The 20,565-nt window shown below is 40.0% G+C and overlaps 2 protein-coding genes across 2 annotated transcripts; one reads left to right on the top strand and one right to left on the bottom strand.

The window, feature by feature from the left end:
• The first annotated feature begins 1,511 nt into the window (after positions 1 to 1,511).
• On the top strand, positions 1,512 to 3,257 carry LOC120908484 (serine protease SP24D-like). The gene is made up of 2 exons (XM_040319482.1): positions 1,512 to 2,567; positions 2,653 to 3,257. Exons 1-2 carry the CDS (start codon positions 2,338 to 2,340, stop codon positions 3,161 to 3,163), a joined length of 741 nt encoding a protein of 246 aa, XP_040175416.1. The 5' UTR covers positions 1,512 to 2,337; the 3' UTR covers positions 3,164 to 3,257.
• A 14,409-nt stretch (positions 3,258 to 17,666) lies between these two features.
• On the bottom strand, positions 17,667 to 19,258 carry LOC120897419. The gene is made up of 2 exons (XM_040302313.1): positions 18,316 to 19,258; positions 17,667 to 18,135 (listed from the first exon to the last, which is right to left on the bottom strand). The coding sequence occupies exon 1, from the start codon at positions 19,158 to 19,160 to the stop codon at positions 18,399 to 18,401; it is 762 nt and encodes a 253-aa protein (XP_040158247.1). The 5' UTR covers positions 19,161 to 19,258; the 3' UTR covers positions 17,667 to 18,135; positions 18,316 to 18,398.
• Positions 19,259 to 20,565: the final 1,307 nt, after the last annotated feature.

The raw sequence follows: 20,565 nt of genomic DNA on the forward strand, positions 1-20,565 counted from the left end.
GTTTCCTTTAATATTGCGTAAAAACTACGACGTTTTTTTCTTTTCAAACACAAATTACAAACCAATACAAACTGGCCAACGAACCCTACCTTTCTGTTGGTTGCACAACAAGTTGCACACAAAGGTGTGTCTTGTATGCAAGCTTGTATTGAAACTCTCTGATATACGGTTGACCATATTTATTGCTGCATTTTTTCACTTTTGATTACAGAAACCAAAAAAAAAACAAAAACAATTGATATCGCATTATGATTTCATTACAATTGCACAACATAAACTTTAACAATTAATATATCGTCAACAAGGCGATCTGTTGTGCTTTTTGTACAGTGTGAGCTTTGGTAAGCTTTTTTCGTGCAATAATTTTCAATTGCATGAAAATGTTTTTCGAATTTGGTAAACCAAACAAAGTGCAACACCGTGAAACCTGGATAAGAAAGAATCCTAAAACCATCGTCTGGCCTTTTTTTCAGGATAAAGTAAAACCAACAACGGATCATGTCAGAACCGGGCGCGTTCATTGATCAGATTGATTTATGGATAAAACTACGGATGTTTATTTTTTAATAATTCAACATCTTTAGCAGTATTTGGGGAAACTGAGAAAGGGAATGCGAAATGAAGGGCTGGGAAGGGATAATGGCTCATTCTCGGAATGATATAAAAATTCTTGCTAATTGAGAATGTTTTTATGCAGTTTCATTGCAAGAATTTTTAAACTGTTGAATTGAAAGAAACATAATAAATTAAAGTAAGTACTACCTTATTTATATTTAATTATTTTAATATTGTTCTATTATCTCTGATTACAGTAAAACGCAGTTATTCGTAAGGTCGCAGATGTGGATTGAATTATCTTTATTGAAAATAAATAGTTTGTTTAAGTGATTGGGAATGAATTGGAGGACTTTTGAAGTAGAAAATGAGCTACAATGAAGAAATAAAAAATATAAAAAAGTAAAAGGATTTTTGAATATCTGGTTTAAATCGTCAAGGATTTTTTGGGGATATTTTTTAAGAATTATGATGAATAAAATGAATATATTCGATCTTCATCGATCGAAGCTATGAACTTTTGTTCTCGATCGTACATGTTGAATGGTTGATGAGGATGGTGAACATGCCGATCTGTTCTCTTTCTGTATTATTTTATGTCTAATAGCTTTAGTACGGATGAATGATTGAGCACAGCCAGTAACCGACCAGTTTGTTGGGCTAGAGCCGCAAGAACCGAATGCTAGATTAACTCCGGCTGTTATTTATTTTAATTATTTCTCAATTTTAATTTAATTCAACTTAACTAGACTTTTTTAAATTCGCTCTTCAGGTCTCCTTATTTGTTAAGTGTTCAGGAAATGTTTTTTTGTATCGAAATTCATCTCGTTAACCTTTATGGAAGCTGGGCATATTTCTAATCTGCAGAAACTTTAATTTATATTTAGTAATAGACAAATCTGTATGTGTCGAAACTTTACTACATGTTCAGTAGTTTAGGGATAAGGTACAGTATGAAATGATATAAAACTATCCAACAAAACAGTCCTTCCAACAGCTTTGGTGAAGATATATTCTTAGTTTGTTGGCTAACGATTCCTTCACTTGGTTAAAGAGTGAAGCTTCGGTACGATCGATTTCGAAAGCAAATCAAGCACATCCCAATTATTGTTGAACAAGGACTAACTACAAGCCAGGTAGGTCAAACTTGAATGTAGTTGGCGTAAGAGCGTCGAACCGTTGACGGTCCCGAACCCCTATCGCTTGGGGTGTTTTGATTTCGAGGTAGCATACGGTGTAAATGGAAACGTGACGATTAACATTTTTGCGATCGGCTTGGCCGTAGGGCTCGAAACTCTTAGATAATCGAAACCGACTTCGGCTTTTGAAGTGGACTGTTGAACAGACAATCGGATTTTCCCTTAGAATTTAATACTTAACATAAAGCTCAGATAGAATTAGAATCTCGCGACTACATTAGCTTTACATTGTCATAATCTGTCATTAATCATAATCTCTTCAAATCGGTTCAAGTAAATGAGCAATATCTTTAAGATTTTTCTTTGCACTTTAAATTAGTACTGCGCTTTCTAGCGGCAAATAATTGCGTACCCCGTTTACTTACGCGAGAACGAGAGCCACTTGAAAGGGATGGGCATGGGTAAGCGTTGAAGTGCGCTCTGAAGTGCGTGGGAAAGGCTGAAGCAGAAGAACAAGAGGAATTCCCGCCGCATTGATGACGGTTGCTTATCAGCTGGCAGTGCTTGCCGGCCGAAGAGATATAAAAAAGGTCTAGCGGCGAGGCAAAATCTCATTCTCTTACCGCAAAGTACATCCATCAAGATGGTTCGCCGTAGTTCGGTCGTGGTTGGTCTGGTTTTGGTTGCGTTCCTGGGCACGGTACTGTCCGTACCAATCTGGAACCGCATCGTCGGCGGGCAATTGGCTGAAGACACCCAAATGCCGTACCAGATTGCGCTCTTCTACCAAGGCAGCTTCCGGTGCGGTGGCTCGATCATTGGAGATCGCCACGTCCTGACGGCGGCCCATTGCGTAATGGATGACGATGTGCTGTAAGTATACACTCGATGCCGTACCGGGGTCGTTTGCAGAAAAGATGGATTCGATTTAATTGTAATGATGGAAACCTTTTTCCAGCCTCCCGGCGTTCAAGTTTGGTGTTCATGCCGGGTCCGCACACTTGAACGCCGGTGGTAAGCTGTTCAAGGTTCGGGCAGTGTACCCGCACGAGGGCTACGGCAACTTCCAGCACGATATCGCCGTGATGGAGATGAAAGAACCGTTTGCCTTTGACAAGTACATCCAGCCCATCGAGCTGATGGATCAGGAGGTTCCCCTCGGCGGTGAAGTGGTGATTTCTGGTTACGGACGCGTCGGTAGCAACGGACCCGTCTCGCCCGCGCTGCTCTACACGTCGATGTTTGTGGTGGAGGACGAAAACTGCAACTCGATCAGCGAAGGTTTGATGTGCATCGACAAGGAGGGTAGCTACGGTGCGTGCAATGGCGATTCAGGCGGCCCGGCCGTATACAATGGCAAGCTGGCCGGTGTGGCCAACTTCATCATTGACCAATGTGGTGGAAACTTTGCCGATGGTTATGCCAAGGTGTCCTTCTATCTAGACTGGATTCGTCAATTCCTGGAGTAAGCTGCCATTTGCAAGTGTTTCCCTCAAGGGGACAACGGCGAGTGAGTTTGGTTAAGCAGGCAAGGGAATAAAGTGTGGCGAAGTGATGCATATATACAGGTCGTACTTTTATACAATTTCTGTAACTTGATTGCAAAGAAAACGGGTTCGGTTGATTGATGTTCAATTTGGTAAAATGTTCGCACGATTTGGAAAATATTGAATTAAAGTAAGTGTAATGTAATAGCCCCTACCACAGCGGAAATTGTATTGTAACATCTTTTCAGAGCTGTTGTGATACAACCGGACAAATACGTTTTCCTACAATTCTAAGAAGGCAAAGGCAATGTAAAAAGAAAAAAAGTTGCTTCGGCGAAGGATGACAAAAGTAGTACCGAAACAAATACAAACAACCAACCATCTAACTTTTCAACATTTTTACCACAATGTTCACGGGATCAGCTGGGTAAAAAATGTTTAATTCAGTTGTTAAAAAGGTTGTTTGTAGCTTGACACATTTACAAGGCTGTACAACAACGTTTCTTTTCGAACATACATAAGTTATTTCGTTAAAACCAAACTAAACGACTACATTCTCTACAAACTACTGTGCTTTGTTTTCAAGTATCACTAGAGACCATCATGAATGGGACATGTATAAAACATTCTATCTACCAGTTGTGAAACCACTTCAAACGGACATAAATGTTAAGCCCGAAGCAAACGGCATGGTATGGATTGACTCGCTACTGTAACTGTAGAGTGAAGATTGTTACTATCAGTTCACTTCAAAGCGCACACCTACAGCGTTTGAGGGGGTTGCCTGCAGCTTGGTTGCGGTTCTGGTACTGGGTTGATGATGAGCAGCAGAATGTTCGATAATTTAGAGTTCGGTATCTTGAGGGAATGGTGGTCGAAAATAATGCAGCATAGAATGTCCTGAGGACAATTGTTGTCATTTAGGTCTGCATATGGGTGGAAGAGGATGTGGTCGATTTTTGAATGAAAATTTTGTTGCAATAGTTGATAGTTGGTGATACAATACTTTGGATTTAAGTGTATAGGACAGATCAGTGTTGAATTAATTAATTCAGTATTCTGGGAATAAAAAAAGAATACAAGATCTTTGAATTCTGGTTTGATTTCGTTCGAAGAAAGTCATGTAACCTTTGAGTCTGTAGCAACGCTGTTTGAAAGTGATTTGAAGAGACTTGTGGGGTACTTGTCAGGTTGTTCTTTTCAGACTTCAAAAAAAAAAATCATTTTAATGCCACTTTGTTTATTTCACATATTTTATTTATTCATTCAATACATTTTATCTTGAATTGCTTCATCTTGAATGTTAAACCGTTTAGCTTTAGCCTTAACAAGGAAAGCTACTCAGCTATTGACTAGGAAACGAACCACAGTGAAACATTTACCGAATATTTGCGGAGACGCAAACAGCAGTGGGTCACAGGAACGTTGTAATTAAACAGGTGGTACAATTCGTAATTGTAATTGAAATTCCTTGAAAGCCTCAAGTGTTCTAAGGAAGAGGTAATTTGGTTGCAGCATGAAGTGATCGGAAGATCAAAAGAGCCAAGGATTGAGGCATACTCTCTAACCAACTCATGGCAACACTTGCTAATACTTGCCCTGTTTGCTACACTTACCCGTTATACATTTAAAGGTTTTTTTTTTAATTATTTCTGCAACAGTTGACTGCAGAGGACCTAAGGTTTGGTATAATAATTTCTTCAGAGAATGAGAACATTTCCAAAAATGCCTATGCTATTAGGAGGTCTGTATAACAAACATGATACAGTATGAAACAATATGTTTTTGTTAATTGTAGTACATACTCCATCCAATTGTATAGTGTATAGGAGTGGTCTCCAACCTGCGGTCCGTGGAGTTAACAGACGTGGTCTCCGGAAAGAAAAAATTGAAAACAATTTTTCTCATGGAGATTCACGCACTAATATCGCTTCCGAAACTTCTTATTTCAAATCAAGAACGAATTCTCATTCCGGAGCTAGTTCCAATGTTGGACTCAAATCTGATCTTCCGAAGCATATTGTTATTGCCTGGTAGATTCCGATTCCGGAGCCGAATTTGATTCCAGAATCGATTCCGGAATCGGTTCCAATCGGAAACCAACATCGAATCGGCTCGGAATTGAATGAGATGACACCTCCTATGTTATACACGATAGAAAAGGGACCAGAGGATGTCGATCAACATGATATTTGAGCACAAATAATTCTTGGGCAATAGGATATTCCTCACTTGAATACAACTAAATATCCATATTTAGACGACATAACGACATTACATATAGTTTTATGCATTATCAGTTTAATCTTTTTGCAAAGCCTATGTTTGAGCCTAGGTCTCGATGATGAACTAAGCCACACTTCGCTAAGCTAGCTACGTAGTACAACGATGGGGTTTAAACTTGAAAGCAATGATGTATTAATTTGTGTGACAAAATTTCATGAATTCGACTGTCCATACAATTCAATTTAATCGAATTCGAGAGGCAGCCATAGCTATACGAGAGGCATCATGAATGGTTCATTAACGATACACAGACATGTAGTGAAAGGAGCTTTTGAAAGGTATCCTTTCGCATTTACGGCTGTGAAAATAATAAATTAAATGATTGATCAAATTTGTGGAATCCTGCCAACATACCGTGATACGTGATTCTGCGTGGTAAATTACAGTTAATTTTCATTACCCACCAATTCACTGGCACAGGAACAGCCAGACACCGCCCACCCTCCCCCCAAAAACCTCGACCTTTGCGTACCTTTACTTTGTGTCAATAATTATGATGAGAGGTGTATCCAATTGTGTGACGCATCCGCTCAAATAGAGCCACAAGAACTTGGAGCTTTTTATTCAAAAACACATACACTCTCCCACATGCTTCTCGTTCACACGGCGAAATAAAATGGTACCCAAACCAGGGCGGTACGTCGTCGATGCTACCGTACATTAATTACCATGCTCTTTTCAGAAGGAAACCATTCCGGTGTCACGAGCCGGGTACGGGTGCGGGCCACATCGCCAGCATAAATGCCGAACATTTATCTTGCTTTCAGGTTGATGTATTCTACTTTTTTCCTGCCTTTTTTCTCACCCACCCAGTTTGAATGCCATTTTCGACCGTTCGTTAGGCCGGTTCAATGCAATTTAAAGCCTGTCTCGGTCCGGTTTGAAATAAATGGTCACGGTAAATTGTAGCTTATTTGGTCTGTGTGGATGTGTGGTAGTTTTACGAAATGGCGTTGGTGGAGGTTGTAAATCAAGTTTATTGCAACAATTAGCATCGTCTTCAAGCGATCCCCTATGTCAACCGATTTAATCCGAGTTAATCTTGTCGGCGGGTTAGATCAGTTTACGGGAGGGATAAAATAAAGCATTGTAAGGTTTAGCAAAGCGATTCTTTGTGGATTGATTGGATTAGATTCAATTGGTGTATCGTTCGAGTGAACAATTTTTTCAAAGCAAGTTTTAAAAGAATGCTTTTTATTCCTAGTATATATTGTTCAATATGCTTCGAAGATATTACACATTTACACTATGAGGCTTATATAGCTTATCACAGATTTTTTTACACTAATTATGCCTTTTTACTCTTTTCCAATCAGATAGCATATCCTTGTATGTGATTTAGGGCAGCGGTCGGCAAAGGGCCAACTTTAGTAAATGATCGAGTGCCGCGGGCCAGATGAATGCGGGTTTTTTTTATTATTGCGCTTAAATTATTGCATTTTTATCTTTTACAAATATTTTGGGTATTATTGTTGTTTTTCTGTAATTATATCATCCAAGTATGGTTCAAAATTAATGATACCTACTTTAAAAACTAATTCTAATCTTTAATCATTTGAGAATCGGCAATAGATGGCCAAAAATGTGATCAGTCAAAAAATAACAAAAAGGGATCAATATCGCTTCTGAAGACCCCATCCTCCCACGCCACAAAAAATATTGAAGATATTCCGGGGAAGATACAAAAGCAAAGTGTTTCTATATCAGGTGGATTGTATATCAAATACGATAGAAATATCCCTAAAATAGTTTAAAGGGAAAACAACTGATTTGTGTGAAATTAAGAAAAACGAATAAAACAAAATATTAAAATTATCGAGTGAAAATGTATGGAGCTGTTTCATTATATGTAAAAGTTTGTATTGCATGTTTTGTGTTGACGAAAGTCTAATGCTCTCCCATCAAATGCAAGTCCAGGCTTTAGTATATCTCATCAATATTAAATTCCTTCATTCCGAAAGTCTTATTGTCGTGCTGAAACGATGTTAAAATTACATAACGGTTCCATTAACAAAATTGACAAATGCATGGGTTTATTATGGGATTATCTTCACCCGCTCTAACAAAACGTTAATTACACTTTGAATAGTAGTATCCCATGAGACAACAGACAAACTCTATCAGTACCTTCACTTTGATACCTCTATCAATCGAACTCTAACCATGATGACCAAAAAAAGTGAACCAACCAACTTAAAAGCGTGCGCGATCAAACGAATGACACCCCGTAGCGTCTTAAATGGACTGCGAACAGAAGTCTGTCGTCGCATAAGAACGTTTCTGCGCTTTGGTCACCAACATCTTGGCACTATTAGGCAACAATCAAAGCATCGCAAAAGAGCCCAGGTTCATTTTTGAGGTTCCAAAAGAAGCTAAAAATGAAGACAGAGGTACAAGTGGCTACATTACTGGGTTATTTGGGCCGGAAGATCGATGCAACCCGCCAAACAGAGAAATAGTTTGGGAAACATAGACACACATATCTTCTTCTTTGGCACAACAACCGCTGTCGGTCAAGGCCTGCCTGTACCCACTAGTGAAGTGAGCTTGGCTTTCAGTGACTTATTGTTACCATAGCAGGATAGTCAGTCCTACGTATGGTGGCACGGTCTATTCGGGACTTGAACCCATGACGGGCATGTTGTTACGTCGTACGAGTTGACCACCAGATATCAAGAAGCAGAAATCGCGTCCAATGGCTTCGCAATGGCAAACAATGACGCCAAAACTCAATGCGTTCATATTAGGTGAATTTCGGCAGAATTTTGACGTGAAACCCTAGTCCGCAAACTGGTACAACATCCGTCACATGTGTTCCATCGAGTTTTTCTGGACCAACATGATGCAAAAGCTCTACTCTAACAATTTTGTCGCGAAAACTTAGGATGCCTATAGACATGGCTTCGTCCATCGTGGCAAAAATTCCGAATAACTGATGGAAGGCAACTCCCAAAGTCTTAGATTTATTTGTCCAAAGAAGCTTAAATAATTATCTTTCAAATGTTGTACATGTTAAGAAATTATCTCTCTTAGTTTTTGTTCTACAGCCAGCCGAAAAAAGGCAAGTTTTTTCATGTAAACATTACGAGGGTATTGAACACGAATTCTAACATACCGAACGATCCGTCATTCCATAGTACTTTAATTAAAGTTGAAAGAGTACGATGGTATAAAATGTTATTCTAAAAGAAATTCTGTAATTTGTATACGAATAGTTTCTTCCCATCTTTCAAAATCACTCAAATCCTTTCGCGGGCCGGATTGAATGTTGCGGCGGGCCGCATTTGGCCCCGCGGGCCGGACTTTGCCGACCGCTGATTTGGGCGTTTATTGAATACAAACATGCTTAAATTAGCAAAAAGCTTACAAAAAATCCTACCTTCATATATTATGTAACGTTCATTTTCAATCTGTTGGAAAATCATTTGCTGAAAAAGTAAAATCAGAACGGGGTCATACATGATTTATATACCTATTTTACCGTACAACCGGATAGTCAATTCTTGCTACGGGTGAACGGTTGGGAATCGAATCCGTCAAGCCTATTAGGAGCCGGCGCGTCCATCCTATAGATCACCGGGACGTCCTTATATATATCATATGTTTCACAATATAGCATAGAGCCAACCCACCTCCTATTGCCATAAGCTACAAAGTTTTTTTTTGTAGAAAATAGATTAAGATCATTTCACTTTCGATTTACTTACGGTCACTATATATATAAATATAAATATATATATATATATATATATATATATATATATATATATATATATATATATATATATATATATATATATATATATATATATATAATAGTGTCACTATATTTTTAATTATATTCCGATTAAATAAACTCCGATTTAAGATTTAATTATATCATAGATCTATGTATATTAAATAATTTATTATGTTCTACTGATGGACTTTCTGGTCTAACCATGTTTTAAACTTTCTTTTATCATGGACGTAGAGCAACAGATATCTAACAAATCAAATAAATCGCAAAATACCATTGACATGCGAAGTATGGACCCAGAAACAAGGCCAGAACGGCCAGACGGGTTCAAATAATTCTAGAAATTTGGTATTTTTTAAAAATATAATTCTGATTGTCAGAGGTGATGTTTAACTCGAGATAAACATTGAAAATAGCTGCTACAACGTGGTTTCGTTCATTGTTTATATTACATTACGTTAAATATAAAACAATTTTATTTAGAGGTAAAGTATAGGAGAAAAAAACATCAAAAATGCACGCATAAAATGCACCTACTGTACACTTACTGTACAGCCCTTGTAATATTGGAAATACAAACTCGTCTTTATTAAGCTCTAACGATCTCGTCAATTTCACCAACTTTAATTCTCTCCATCTATGCTTCCATTTTCTGAAGCTGTTACACCCATAGCGCCGAAAAGTTCGTCATTCTAGCTGCCCGGTTAAAGCAGCACAGTGTAACTGTGAAACAATACTTCAAACGATTTTCTGTTGCGAGCACCACCAGATGAAAATTTTTACATGCGCTGGCAATGCAGGATGGATTTATGAAATCCTCTCTTCTTTCCGTCTTTACTTTTTGCTAGTCGGTTTATATCGTCAAAATTTTCACGATTGATCGATTCCATCCGTCGGCTCGGGTCGATCCCTTGGCGGTTTGTTTATGACCGCTCGCCCGTTCCTGTTGCTCGGGACCCCGGGGTCGGCCCGGTGGTACTGCAGACGGGGATTGGGATTGGGGTTGCGTTGTTGTATTGTTTTCCAACGCTAACATTTCCCACAGCCCGGAGGTAAAAGTTGGCATAACTTTGAACCTTCGAAATTGCTTTTCATCGGGGCCCACGGGCTCAGATACAGTCCCGGCTCGTTCGTTTCGAACGCATCCCGCGCGTTCGGTCCCGAATCCGAGGGCCTGCTAGCGTACAGGAATTTCAGAACGAAATCAAGAATTTTCGCAATTATTCGGATTTGAAAATGTGGGCAGAGTGTCGCTGTAGCTGAATGGTTGTTGTGCAGGCATGTTCCGTATGGGCAGAATTTCATCGGGCAAGCTTTTTATTTTTCTTTTCTTCAACAGCACAGGTTGATGTGGTGCTCGAGCTACAGCATTTTTTTCTATAAACGGTCATATGCACGTTGAGATGCTGATGAGCGTTGGAAAAATAGTCCACCACACGTACACATATCACAAATCCACACAAATTCGGCGAACTGAGACGCAACACATCGCCTTACCCGATTCGGTGAAACTTGAGTGGTGAAAAAGTTTCGGTGATTGAAAAGAGAGAAAAAAGTTTGTAAATTCTGTCTGTTGTGACGTCAAATGAAGGCTTGATAGACACGAAGTAATTAAGTGGAAATACACGCCAAAAGTAGCTATGTGCTGAGCGTTTCTTTCTTTCGCAAATTTAATGATTATGTATTTTTGAACGGGGTGTTAATGGCGGCAAACGATCATCAACGGAGCATGTTTCATGATTGATGTTTAATCTTTTTAAAAATATTTCACTTTACTTTTCCGTGAGCACAATCATTTTTCTTGGATTGAGTTCTATAATTATCGCATTAAGTTATAAGTGCTAAACAAAAATTATTTTGTATTTTCTTCATTATTGCATTATTGTTATTGTTCAGTTCGCTTGTCAGGTTTTCATTATTTGACAACTATGTAGGTTTATGTGATACATTTATAGAGGATTTGTTCGAAATTGGTTCCGTTGTGCATATGTACAAAGCAGTTAACTGCTACTAGCTTTTCCTTAAAATAGTTTTACAATTGCACAGAAAATTACATTAAACATTGACCATTAAGTGAATAAGTTGATTAAAAGCTGGAGGCAAAGTAAACTCTTCAAAATAAACAATAATAAATTGAGCCGGAGTAAGAAGAATTGTTTTTATTTACACTAAACTCTAACAAATAAGCAGAAGTACCAAAAACAATAATAAAACATTGACTGATACAAAAAAGTTTTCAGCATACTTTTTTTAAAACAACATTCTTGAAGCATCAAATCGATTTTTACATTCAGCTTCATTGTATGTATGTGATGAAGGTACACAAAATTAAAATACAATTAAAATTTATCCAACTAAAGATGTTCTGCCTGTAGCCAGAGTTTGTCCATACTGAACTGAATTTCAATTAATGATTACCGTGTAACCAGCCATTTCGCCAAATAGCGTCGCGCCGTGAGGAAAAAAAACACCGTAAAAACACCGTAACGAAAAAAAAGACAGATTAAATGTAACGCATTGTAACGCTCCTTTTTCACGACGTGAAATCGTCTCAACGTGTCTGGGCGCACGGTTAGACGAAATATTACACTATTTTCGAGCCCAAATAGAGATGTAAGATCAGAACAGGATTCGTTGAAGTAATCCGGATCAGTAAATTGAGTGAGTGAAACATGCATCAGTTTTTGAAAGATCCGAATCATCGCTTTGTGTCGAATCATCGCAAAACGCAATAAAACGTGGAAACGAAGTAAAACACTATGAGAACCATCCAAAAACAAAAATGAGAAACAACATGAGAAATTGAAAGGATCTACAGAGAACGAATGATTAAATGATTGATCGGATCAAATGATTCGGATCAGCTTTGTGAATGAACCGGAACTGAGCTGATCTTCAAAAAGATCCGTTTTTAACACCACTAAGCCCAAATACACAATGTTAAGCTGTTTTTGAACATAGTTCAACTGTAAGTGAACATTTGACAGCCACCTGAAATACTGATGCCTTTCGGAACTTGGTTCAATTACAACTAAACATTTACCTTCCCCAATATTAACGTACGCTTATATTACCTGGCTTCGTTTCTTCGATGATCATTTTGTTGCAATTAAATTGTTTAGAGCTTCCTTGTAATTGATTTCGCACTATTTTAATAGTCAATTATTAGTATTGATTGTATCAGGATAAATTATTGACACACAAGTTCAAACTATTTTTGCAAATGAAGGCACCAACAAAAGTCTAAACAGTCCATACGGAAAACGGATCAAGTTAGGGGTATCACTTGTTTAGTTACAATTGAACGAAGTTCAGATACGACTCAGTATTTCAGTTAGACGTCAAATGTTTACTTATAGTTTAACAATGTCCAAAAGCAGTTTAACATTGTTTATTTGGACTCGGGTTTCAATCAATATGTGTCGCAATGCTTAATAAAAAGGGTGAGCTCGCATGCCATTTAATTACTGGATTACCCAGCATTCTTGAATGTAAACGAAGTATTTTTGTTTTAATTATGTTCTTCTCGCTAAGTAAAACAATAGTAAATTATGTTCATCTATTCCAGGGGTCTTAAAACTTTACAGTTGGTGGACTGCATTGTTTCGTTTATAAAATTTATTTAATTATTTATTTCCCATGTTACCTATTTATCTAGCACTCAAACTTGATCAAATTAAATAGAGACTCTGATAATTGTAAATTTTCCTATAATAGAACAATATCAACAGAATTACAAATCTGTTCTAAACTTCTGTACCAACCCTCTTGATCCAGCGTGATCATTATGAAGCTAGATTGAGTTTCAGCCCATGCACGTACTAGCGCAAAAACCAAATAGCGTTCGAAACCAAATGAGACGAGAGACAAGAACATCGTTACAAGCGCAAAACCAAGCGGTATGACATAAAGAAAGAATATTTTCGCTCCTTGCATTTCTGCTTGTTATTGTTGCTCATTTGCCCGTTCGCCCACCATTACGACGAACTGAGCAGAGCGCAATAGGGCAGCCGCCCCGGCAGTTTGTTTATGTCCCGATCTGGCTGTGTACAGTCGTTGAGCGCTTCCGGTCTTCCTTTGGATGTACGACACGGATACGCCTTCCTCTTGACCGGTTAAGCCGTATCGCTTTCACTGTCGCATCGGTCCGGTCCACCAATCTCGATGGTCGTTTGTTACGTCAATTAGATTTCTCGTGTATTATCAACATTGTTTACTAGTCCATTACCACGTCCTTTGTGCGAAACAGTTTCAACAGACGGAACACATCCGATCGAGTTCGTCGCGATGCAAGACACTGGACAAACAAACAAAAACCAACCACAGCAGCAACCAACAAGACAACAACAACAAAAAAGTGAGCCTCCAGATTGCAAAAAATCTGCCTACACAGCAAAGCGCACCGGCTCCCGATGCCCTGCTCCCATTATTCAATTTGGTGTAATGATTTCGGCCAGAGATGCGTAATAAAGCGCTCCAGATTACGTTGCTGTAAGCATGTTCGCGCGTGGCCTTCACCAACAAAAAGCCTTCCCAACCATGGCGATTGTTGTGAACGGCTAGGGGTGAAGTTACGGTGGAAAGGGATTTGGTGGGCGCAGCTTAGGCCGAACGGTACGGATAGATAGAATCGGGCAATTTTTTCACATCGATTGGCAAAAGCAATCATACTAATCAAATAATTAATTAATTGGCGACATAGAAATGGGCTATCCTGTACACCGCGTACCGAGTTAGACACGGACGATATTATTGTTGATAGATTGGGCCGACCTCCCTGGTTGTGGTCGGTGATGTCAACACTAATCGCGCTCGGTAGGTAGTTTATGAACTCCGGCACCGAGTGGGTGGGCTGGTTTCGGTGCTTCTGATGAGCTGCTCTTGTTCGATAATGATGTTCCACTGAATGGAGTAGCCGCACGGGGCGATTAGCTCCTAACTGGTATTGCCGTGAATGGGTTATATTTGGAACTCAGGAACAGGCCGTGATTTTGGTGTAAATGATAGCAAAAACCGGTCGAACGATAATTCCGCCACTTAAATGGGACGTAAAAACACGCCGGTGACGCAATCAAGAAGGTGAAACACCCGATCGGAGGCTTGGGAGAAAGGGCAGCTAATATTTATACTGTCACCAGCGGACACAGAACACAAGCTCGTCCGATGCTTTTTTTCCCACGGAGACACTTACGGCTTGCTGTTTGTGAGCGATTCTTTTTCATTTGCGCCCGGGGGGCCCTCCGTCTGGGCTCTATAAATACCCTTGGGGCTTGTAAGAAGCAATGGTTGGAAAACAAAAGTTTTTCCTCCACACGACATCATCGTCACACCGCGAATGATGATGTATCGAAGCGAATTGGTCCAGTCGGGTGATTCAATGGGGAAGGGGGGGGGGAGTTGGAGCGGATTGGAAAGATTTATGGAAGAAATGGTATTAGGACAAAAAGCAAGGCAACAGAAAGAGAGAGAGAGAGAGAGAGAGAGAGAGAGAGAGAGAGAGAGAGAGAGAGAGAAAAAAAACGATAGCCCCTATGCCATGACATAGCTCCTCATCGGCGCCGTGCTGAATCCCAACCGTCCCGAACCGAACCTGAGATTTACTGACCCTGAAGAAAACGGATTTTCCCAAGACAAATACAATTATTTCACTGTTATCTTCGCTAAGTGAAACTGTTTTGATTCCGAATTGGGGATGCGGGGTTCGGGCGATGAGGTTTCATGTTTACCCACGCCATTACACCTTTTACCGGTTTTACTTTCTCGCACCAGCACCACGGCGGGCATTTTACGACTTCACTACGACCAAGACCGGAACAACCGACCACACTAAATGGGGCCCTTTGCTCTCACCACAAAAAACGCCCCGTTGTTTCTACTTTTAGATTAGTGGCGTACTTATGTTTAAAGTTGTGCTTTGAAAGATTGAGGCTTTTCAAGCGCTTTTTTGTTGTTGGTTGCCTCCGTGGCGGCCTTTGATCTGCGGGTCACAGGGAAGCTTGGATTGAAAGCATACGGTGTGCTATAAATCAATCACCGAAACGGGAACCGACGAACGGACGAACATAGAGCGTTGTCATGTCGCTCAATCAACTGATTGGTTTGTTTCTTCCCATTTTCTGCTGATCCTTTCGGGGATTTGTGGGTTTATGGGGCTGCGGTGCTAGGAGCATTTCTTATTCTTGTTGTTGTTTTTTTATTTCCTTTACTTTAATGGAATGGTTTTTGTGTCTAATTATAAGGCTGCGTTTTGATCCGGATTTACACACTTAGAGCGCTTTGAAATTGACTGATTTTGAAGCCAATTTTATGATTGAAACTAAAAAATATACCTCTCCATTCATCTTCTAGTTGGTGTAACGTTCTAAGCGGTCATGCCGATCTATACAGGTTTTACAGGAGACTTAATTAACACCACACAGCCTGGAGTGTCAGCCCCATGACGTGACAAATATACATTATATATGAAATAGATGATTTAAAAAACGATCAAGTCAATGAAACATGAAGTTTCCAGAGTTAATAAAAAATAAAAATAAAAAATCCGCTTAATAAAAAAACAAAGTTTACAGATATTATTACAACACGTTTCAACATAACTCTTATTTAAATTTATCTTTTATAAACACAGATAAAACGTATTTAAATACATTTCCAATACGTTACATATCACTTCGATTTCCCTCATTGCTCTCCATACAGAAGAGGTATACAATTTTCATTCCGAATCCTAAATATAAGTATCAAAACGTGTTAATCAATGTGTGTGTGTTTGTAAACCTGCTTTCTGAATTAGATTTTTATGTCCGTTGTGGTTTGCCCACAAGGAAAGCTTCTTTTACTAATACCACACGGTAACAATTGCTCACTACGAATCGCACTTAGTGTGTGAAAGGGTTATAAGAAGAAGAAAAAAAACTACACACTGTGGCTAAGCAAATACCCTTGACCATTCAGGATGGTATTAGTGTATGGTTACATGGAGGATAATTGAAATTTGATAAAAATTGGGGTGGTACAACATTTGTGTTTCAAGAATTCCATCCTTACGATGGTCGATAGTCCGTAGGATGGACGTGTTGATGAGTTTTAGGTGTTTAAATTAGCAAAACAACAACTAGTGAAAATTTCTTAAATGTGTGCACGAATCAATGTAAAACATAGCTTCAATTCTCCCAAATAATCCTTTAACGTAATGTTTTTTGGTTAATAACTTGATATTACACCCACGCGAATATTCGACTAATGCTGGAATTTTGGCTTTACCTGTGTATCTTTGGATTAGAGTGTTATTTAAAATGTGGTTTTTATATGTCAAATTAAATAATACTGCATTATACCACAAACGTGTGCATTAGAAAAGGGAACTTTTTTCGGCTGGCTGTTAAAAAAAAACCAATTGTGATAATTTCTTTCCGAAGAACATCCTTTGAAAGATAATTATTAAAGCTATTGTCTAGGATACAGCTCGAGTGGGTATTGTCTAAATAGTTGATGAATTGAATAACCTATATTTTGGTGTACAATAAGCAATATTCTGATCAATTTTTATTGAAATATAGCAAAAAAAAACAATAAAACTTCACGTTCACTTTCACTCGAGCTGGAACCTGAGCTTTTTATTTCAAAAATAAATCTAAGACCTACAATAAGTTTTCCGGAATTTTCGCCACAGCGGACAAAGACATGCATCTAGGCATGATTTTAAGAGTTAGGAGTAGATCTGTTGCATTATGTTGTTCTAGAAAAAATCGATTAGACGCAGCTGGGCGATGTTGGACTCGATTTTTCCTGAAACTAACTGAAAATCAAAAATTTCTTTTTTCTACGAAAATAACGGAAAGAAAATAATAAAGTTTTCATCGTAGGAAGAGCTGTCAAATTTGAGGAGTACTATTTTGAATACTCAGTACTGAATATAATTTGAAGATATTTTAGTATCTCAGTATCGAGAATATATTCAAATATCGCAGTATAAAAAACTTGTCTATGACAGTATTTCTGGAAAATTATTAAACAGAAAACTGATGGAACAAAACCAAAGTTTACACAAAAATAAAGATATAAAGATTTTTTTAAAGAAACATTTATGTAAACCAAATTTATGCTAGGTAATACGACTTAGCCGTTCGTTCTTAACAAAAAACCAACAAAAAAGGACAAAAGAAAGTCGTAAAGTTAATCTCAAGCACTCCCAGAATATAAACATTATTGTTGCTTATTGTTTTCTTCGGAACTTCGAAAGACCACATTAAATTAAATTAATTTCGCGACCGGGCGAGAAATAAAGCACATAAATGTGGGGCGAAACGCACCGTGACTTTAATTTTCCCGAAAACGAACAATTTCATTGTCCTAACGAGTTACACACTACAAACAAAAACCCATCAGTAAACCACAAACAGTGTTGCGAGGGAGAGCGTCTTACAATTTAGAAGTAACAAAAAGAAAAAGAAAACCGAATGGCCAGAAAGATGCCAGACATGGTCAGCTGGCTAACAACTGTTACGGAAGAGCTAATTTATTAGTTTCCGTTCGAACGTTAACCCAAGCGGAACCGGCAAACTCGAATCCGGGAAACGGAAAAAATCGGGATCCTGAAAGTGAAGCGGTCCGGCTCGCCTTGCTGATGGTAGCTGATTCGGCCGGTTTGAGTGAAGGTAAGATACTGCTACGCGTTGGATTTGAAGGTTCGCCTTGTGGACTGCGCATTCCTTACCAGCCGCAAACAACGCCATTAATCTTCGGCACATGCTTAATGTAATAACGGTCCGCTCGTTGCACGTAATGTTTGTGTTCTGGCGTTTGAAATCGATTTGATTTGGCAAGCTTACTTCCTCTTGGAAAAGCTTCCAAGAACGAGTGTCCGGGGACGGGGCAGGTGAACGAGTGGTGAGTTATCTTGAGCGCCTGCGGCTGTAAATTGATTTTCCTGGAAAGGATACATTAGAAGAGATTAAAATTGTTCCCCTCGCTGTTGAAGTAAAGTTAGCAGCTATATTTTCCAGCTATGACAACACCGTACAGCATGGTTCGTACGGTTTGTAATGCATAAAAGCTCACGCTCACTCGAGACGCACGATGGCGGGATTAAGTTGTGCAGACACTATACCTTTGTTTAATTTTAAAGGTAGATTCATGGCTGATAGGGGTAGTGTACGGCAACCTGTTCACACCGTCCGACAGGATTCACACCTATTTTTCGGTCCGTGCCCCAGCGACGACCACGGTCGCCTTTGGCATTAGCGTCGGCAGCTCCGCCAGCTGGCTCGAAATGTTCGTCAGTATCATCACGTCCGGACCGCTGATGGTTTTGGTAATACGCTGAAACGTGCCATCGGCGCCGCGCGTATCGGTGGTTTCGCGAATCGCGTAATTACCATCCTTCTGGCGCAGGACCTGCCGGCAAGGGCCGGGCAGGATGGAATCACGATGCATCTCAAAGGTAACGGAGGAGGATTCTTCGTCATCTTCGTCGCTCATTAGCATTGACGTGCTGGTGCAATGGTGGTGGTCGTGCTGTTGCAGCTGCTGTTGCTGCTGACGTTGCCTTTGAGGGTTTGGTGGGCAATGTTGCCACAGCATTGTGTTGGTAGGCGCGGTGGCTGGTATTGTTGAGACCGGTGCAGCACCATTGTTGGGGTGCATGACTACCGGACGTGTTAACGTTGTGTGTGGCAGTTCGGGGCCTCCGGACATTTCAAAGCGACCGGAACCGTCTGATGCATTTCTGCCCGCGACAGATGAGCTGTGTCGGATGCGGTCGATTAGCTTGCCGAGGTTCCGGACGATCGGAAGCAGCAGGAAGAACAGCTTATCGGGCGCTAGATTCTCACGTCGCCCAAGGACCTGTGGCACATCGATCGCAAAGCGGATTATCGAGCCGATGAGGCTGACGGTTAGCTCGCGGTTTGTTGGAATCGGAAGGGAGCGACCGGCGTTCTGCGAATTTTTCATGATGTTGTTGAAAGTTTTTTCGCGCAGCGCGACGCCAGGAGCCGGTGCAGGACGCGTGGTATTTTGACGGGGGACGGTGGTTGCTTTGATTGGTGTTTTTTTTGCTGCTTAAAGTTTCACCGGTTGCTATGTGAGACGGAGCAAACAGCAGACAGAAAAGACACACGGTTATGGTTGAAGCCATCAGACAAACTGCTGGTTTCGGGGAAGAAATTTTTTGTTTGTTTTTGTTTGTGTATTGTCTGTTCTTAATTTAATTTCAAAAATGTTTTGCAACGCTGCGCTTGAAAACATTGATCTGTACAAATCCTAGATCGCTTTTTATTATGTTGCAGAATTTTGTTGCATCAAATAATGTTGCAGAATCGAATGAAAAGAATCGTTAAATACACGTTGTCAAACTGCCAAAAGGAGTTGGAGGAAAAGGTTTCCCATGACTCTCCCACATCAAATGTCCAAGCATCTCTGCCAGCGCCATTCGATGGAAAGGTACATTTGTAAGCAATAGTGGAGCTACTGCAAAAGATTGTTATGCTCGGACGCTAATTACAGTGGACGCCCATCACTACCGGAACCGTGCGACTGATAAAACGAGCTTCCGCATCCCAATTTTGGGATGACCGTGACTAGGCAAAAGGTAAACCCAAACTCATGGTTAGCACACCGCCCGCTGGCCACACGCAAGGACCGGCAATCTGGACAAAGGGCGGGCGAAGAAAACCCCTCCGTACGGAAATCTGAGATTATGTTTTGTGACCTTTTGCTACACGTGCACCGGTTGGTCCGGTTTTTGTGCGCCATTCGATTTCCTTTTTTATGACATGTCGTGAAGTAACCAGCACATAAAAAAGCGCACCTTTCCCATCGGCCCTGATAAAGCAGCTGATATTCGAGGATTGACGACGGGGATCATTGCGCTGGTATGCTATCAACCGGAGTCAGTAGGTATGTAGGTGCATGTGTGTGTGTGTGTGTGTGTCCGTAAAGACTCCGTCACAAGCTTATCGCAAACCTTAGATCTGTGTGAGCCTTCGAGCCATGAAACACTCCCGATGACCTGCAGAAAAGGATGTTTGCAAAGTCAGGAAACGGTGAACTTTTCTTTTCATCGTAGATCAACGATGCTGTGCTCTGCGGTGACATATCCTTTCGAGCGAAGGAATAATGTGGTCATCGGTATTGGCAACTTATTTATGTATACGTGTAAAAACTTCACCGTACCGGACCACCCCCACAGGCGTTACGGTTCGTGGGGCTAGATTTGTCGGGTGTATTTCTTTTTTTTTATCTTCTTCACATTGCCAAAACGATCGTGTGAGCTTAGAGCTAAAAAAGAAACGTATCCTGAGTAGGTTTTTCAGTTGTGTGTTGAAAAGAGCCTATTTCTTTCATCCCGATAAGTCTT

Source organism: Anopheles arabiensis, chromosome 2 (genome assembly GCF_016920715.1).
Source record: "Anopheles arabiensis isolate DONGOLA chromosome 2, AaraD3, whole genome shotgun sequence".
NCBI lineage: Eukaryota > Metazoa > Arthropoda > Insecta > Diptera > Culicidae > Anopheles > Anopheles arabiensis.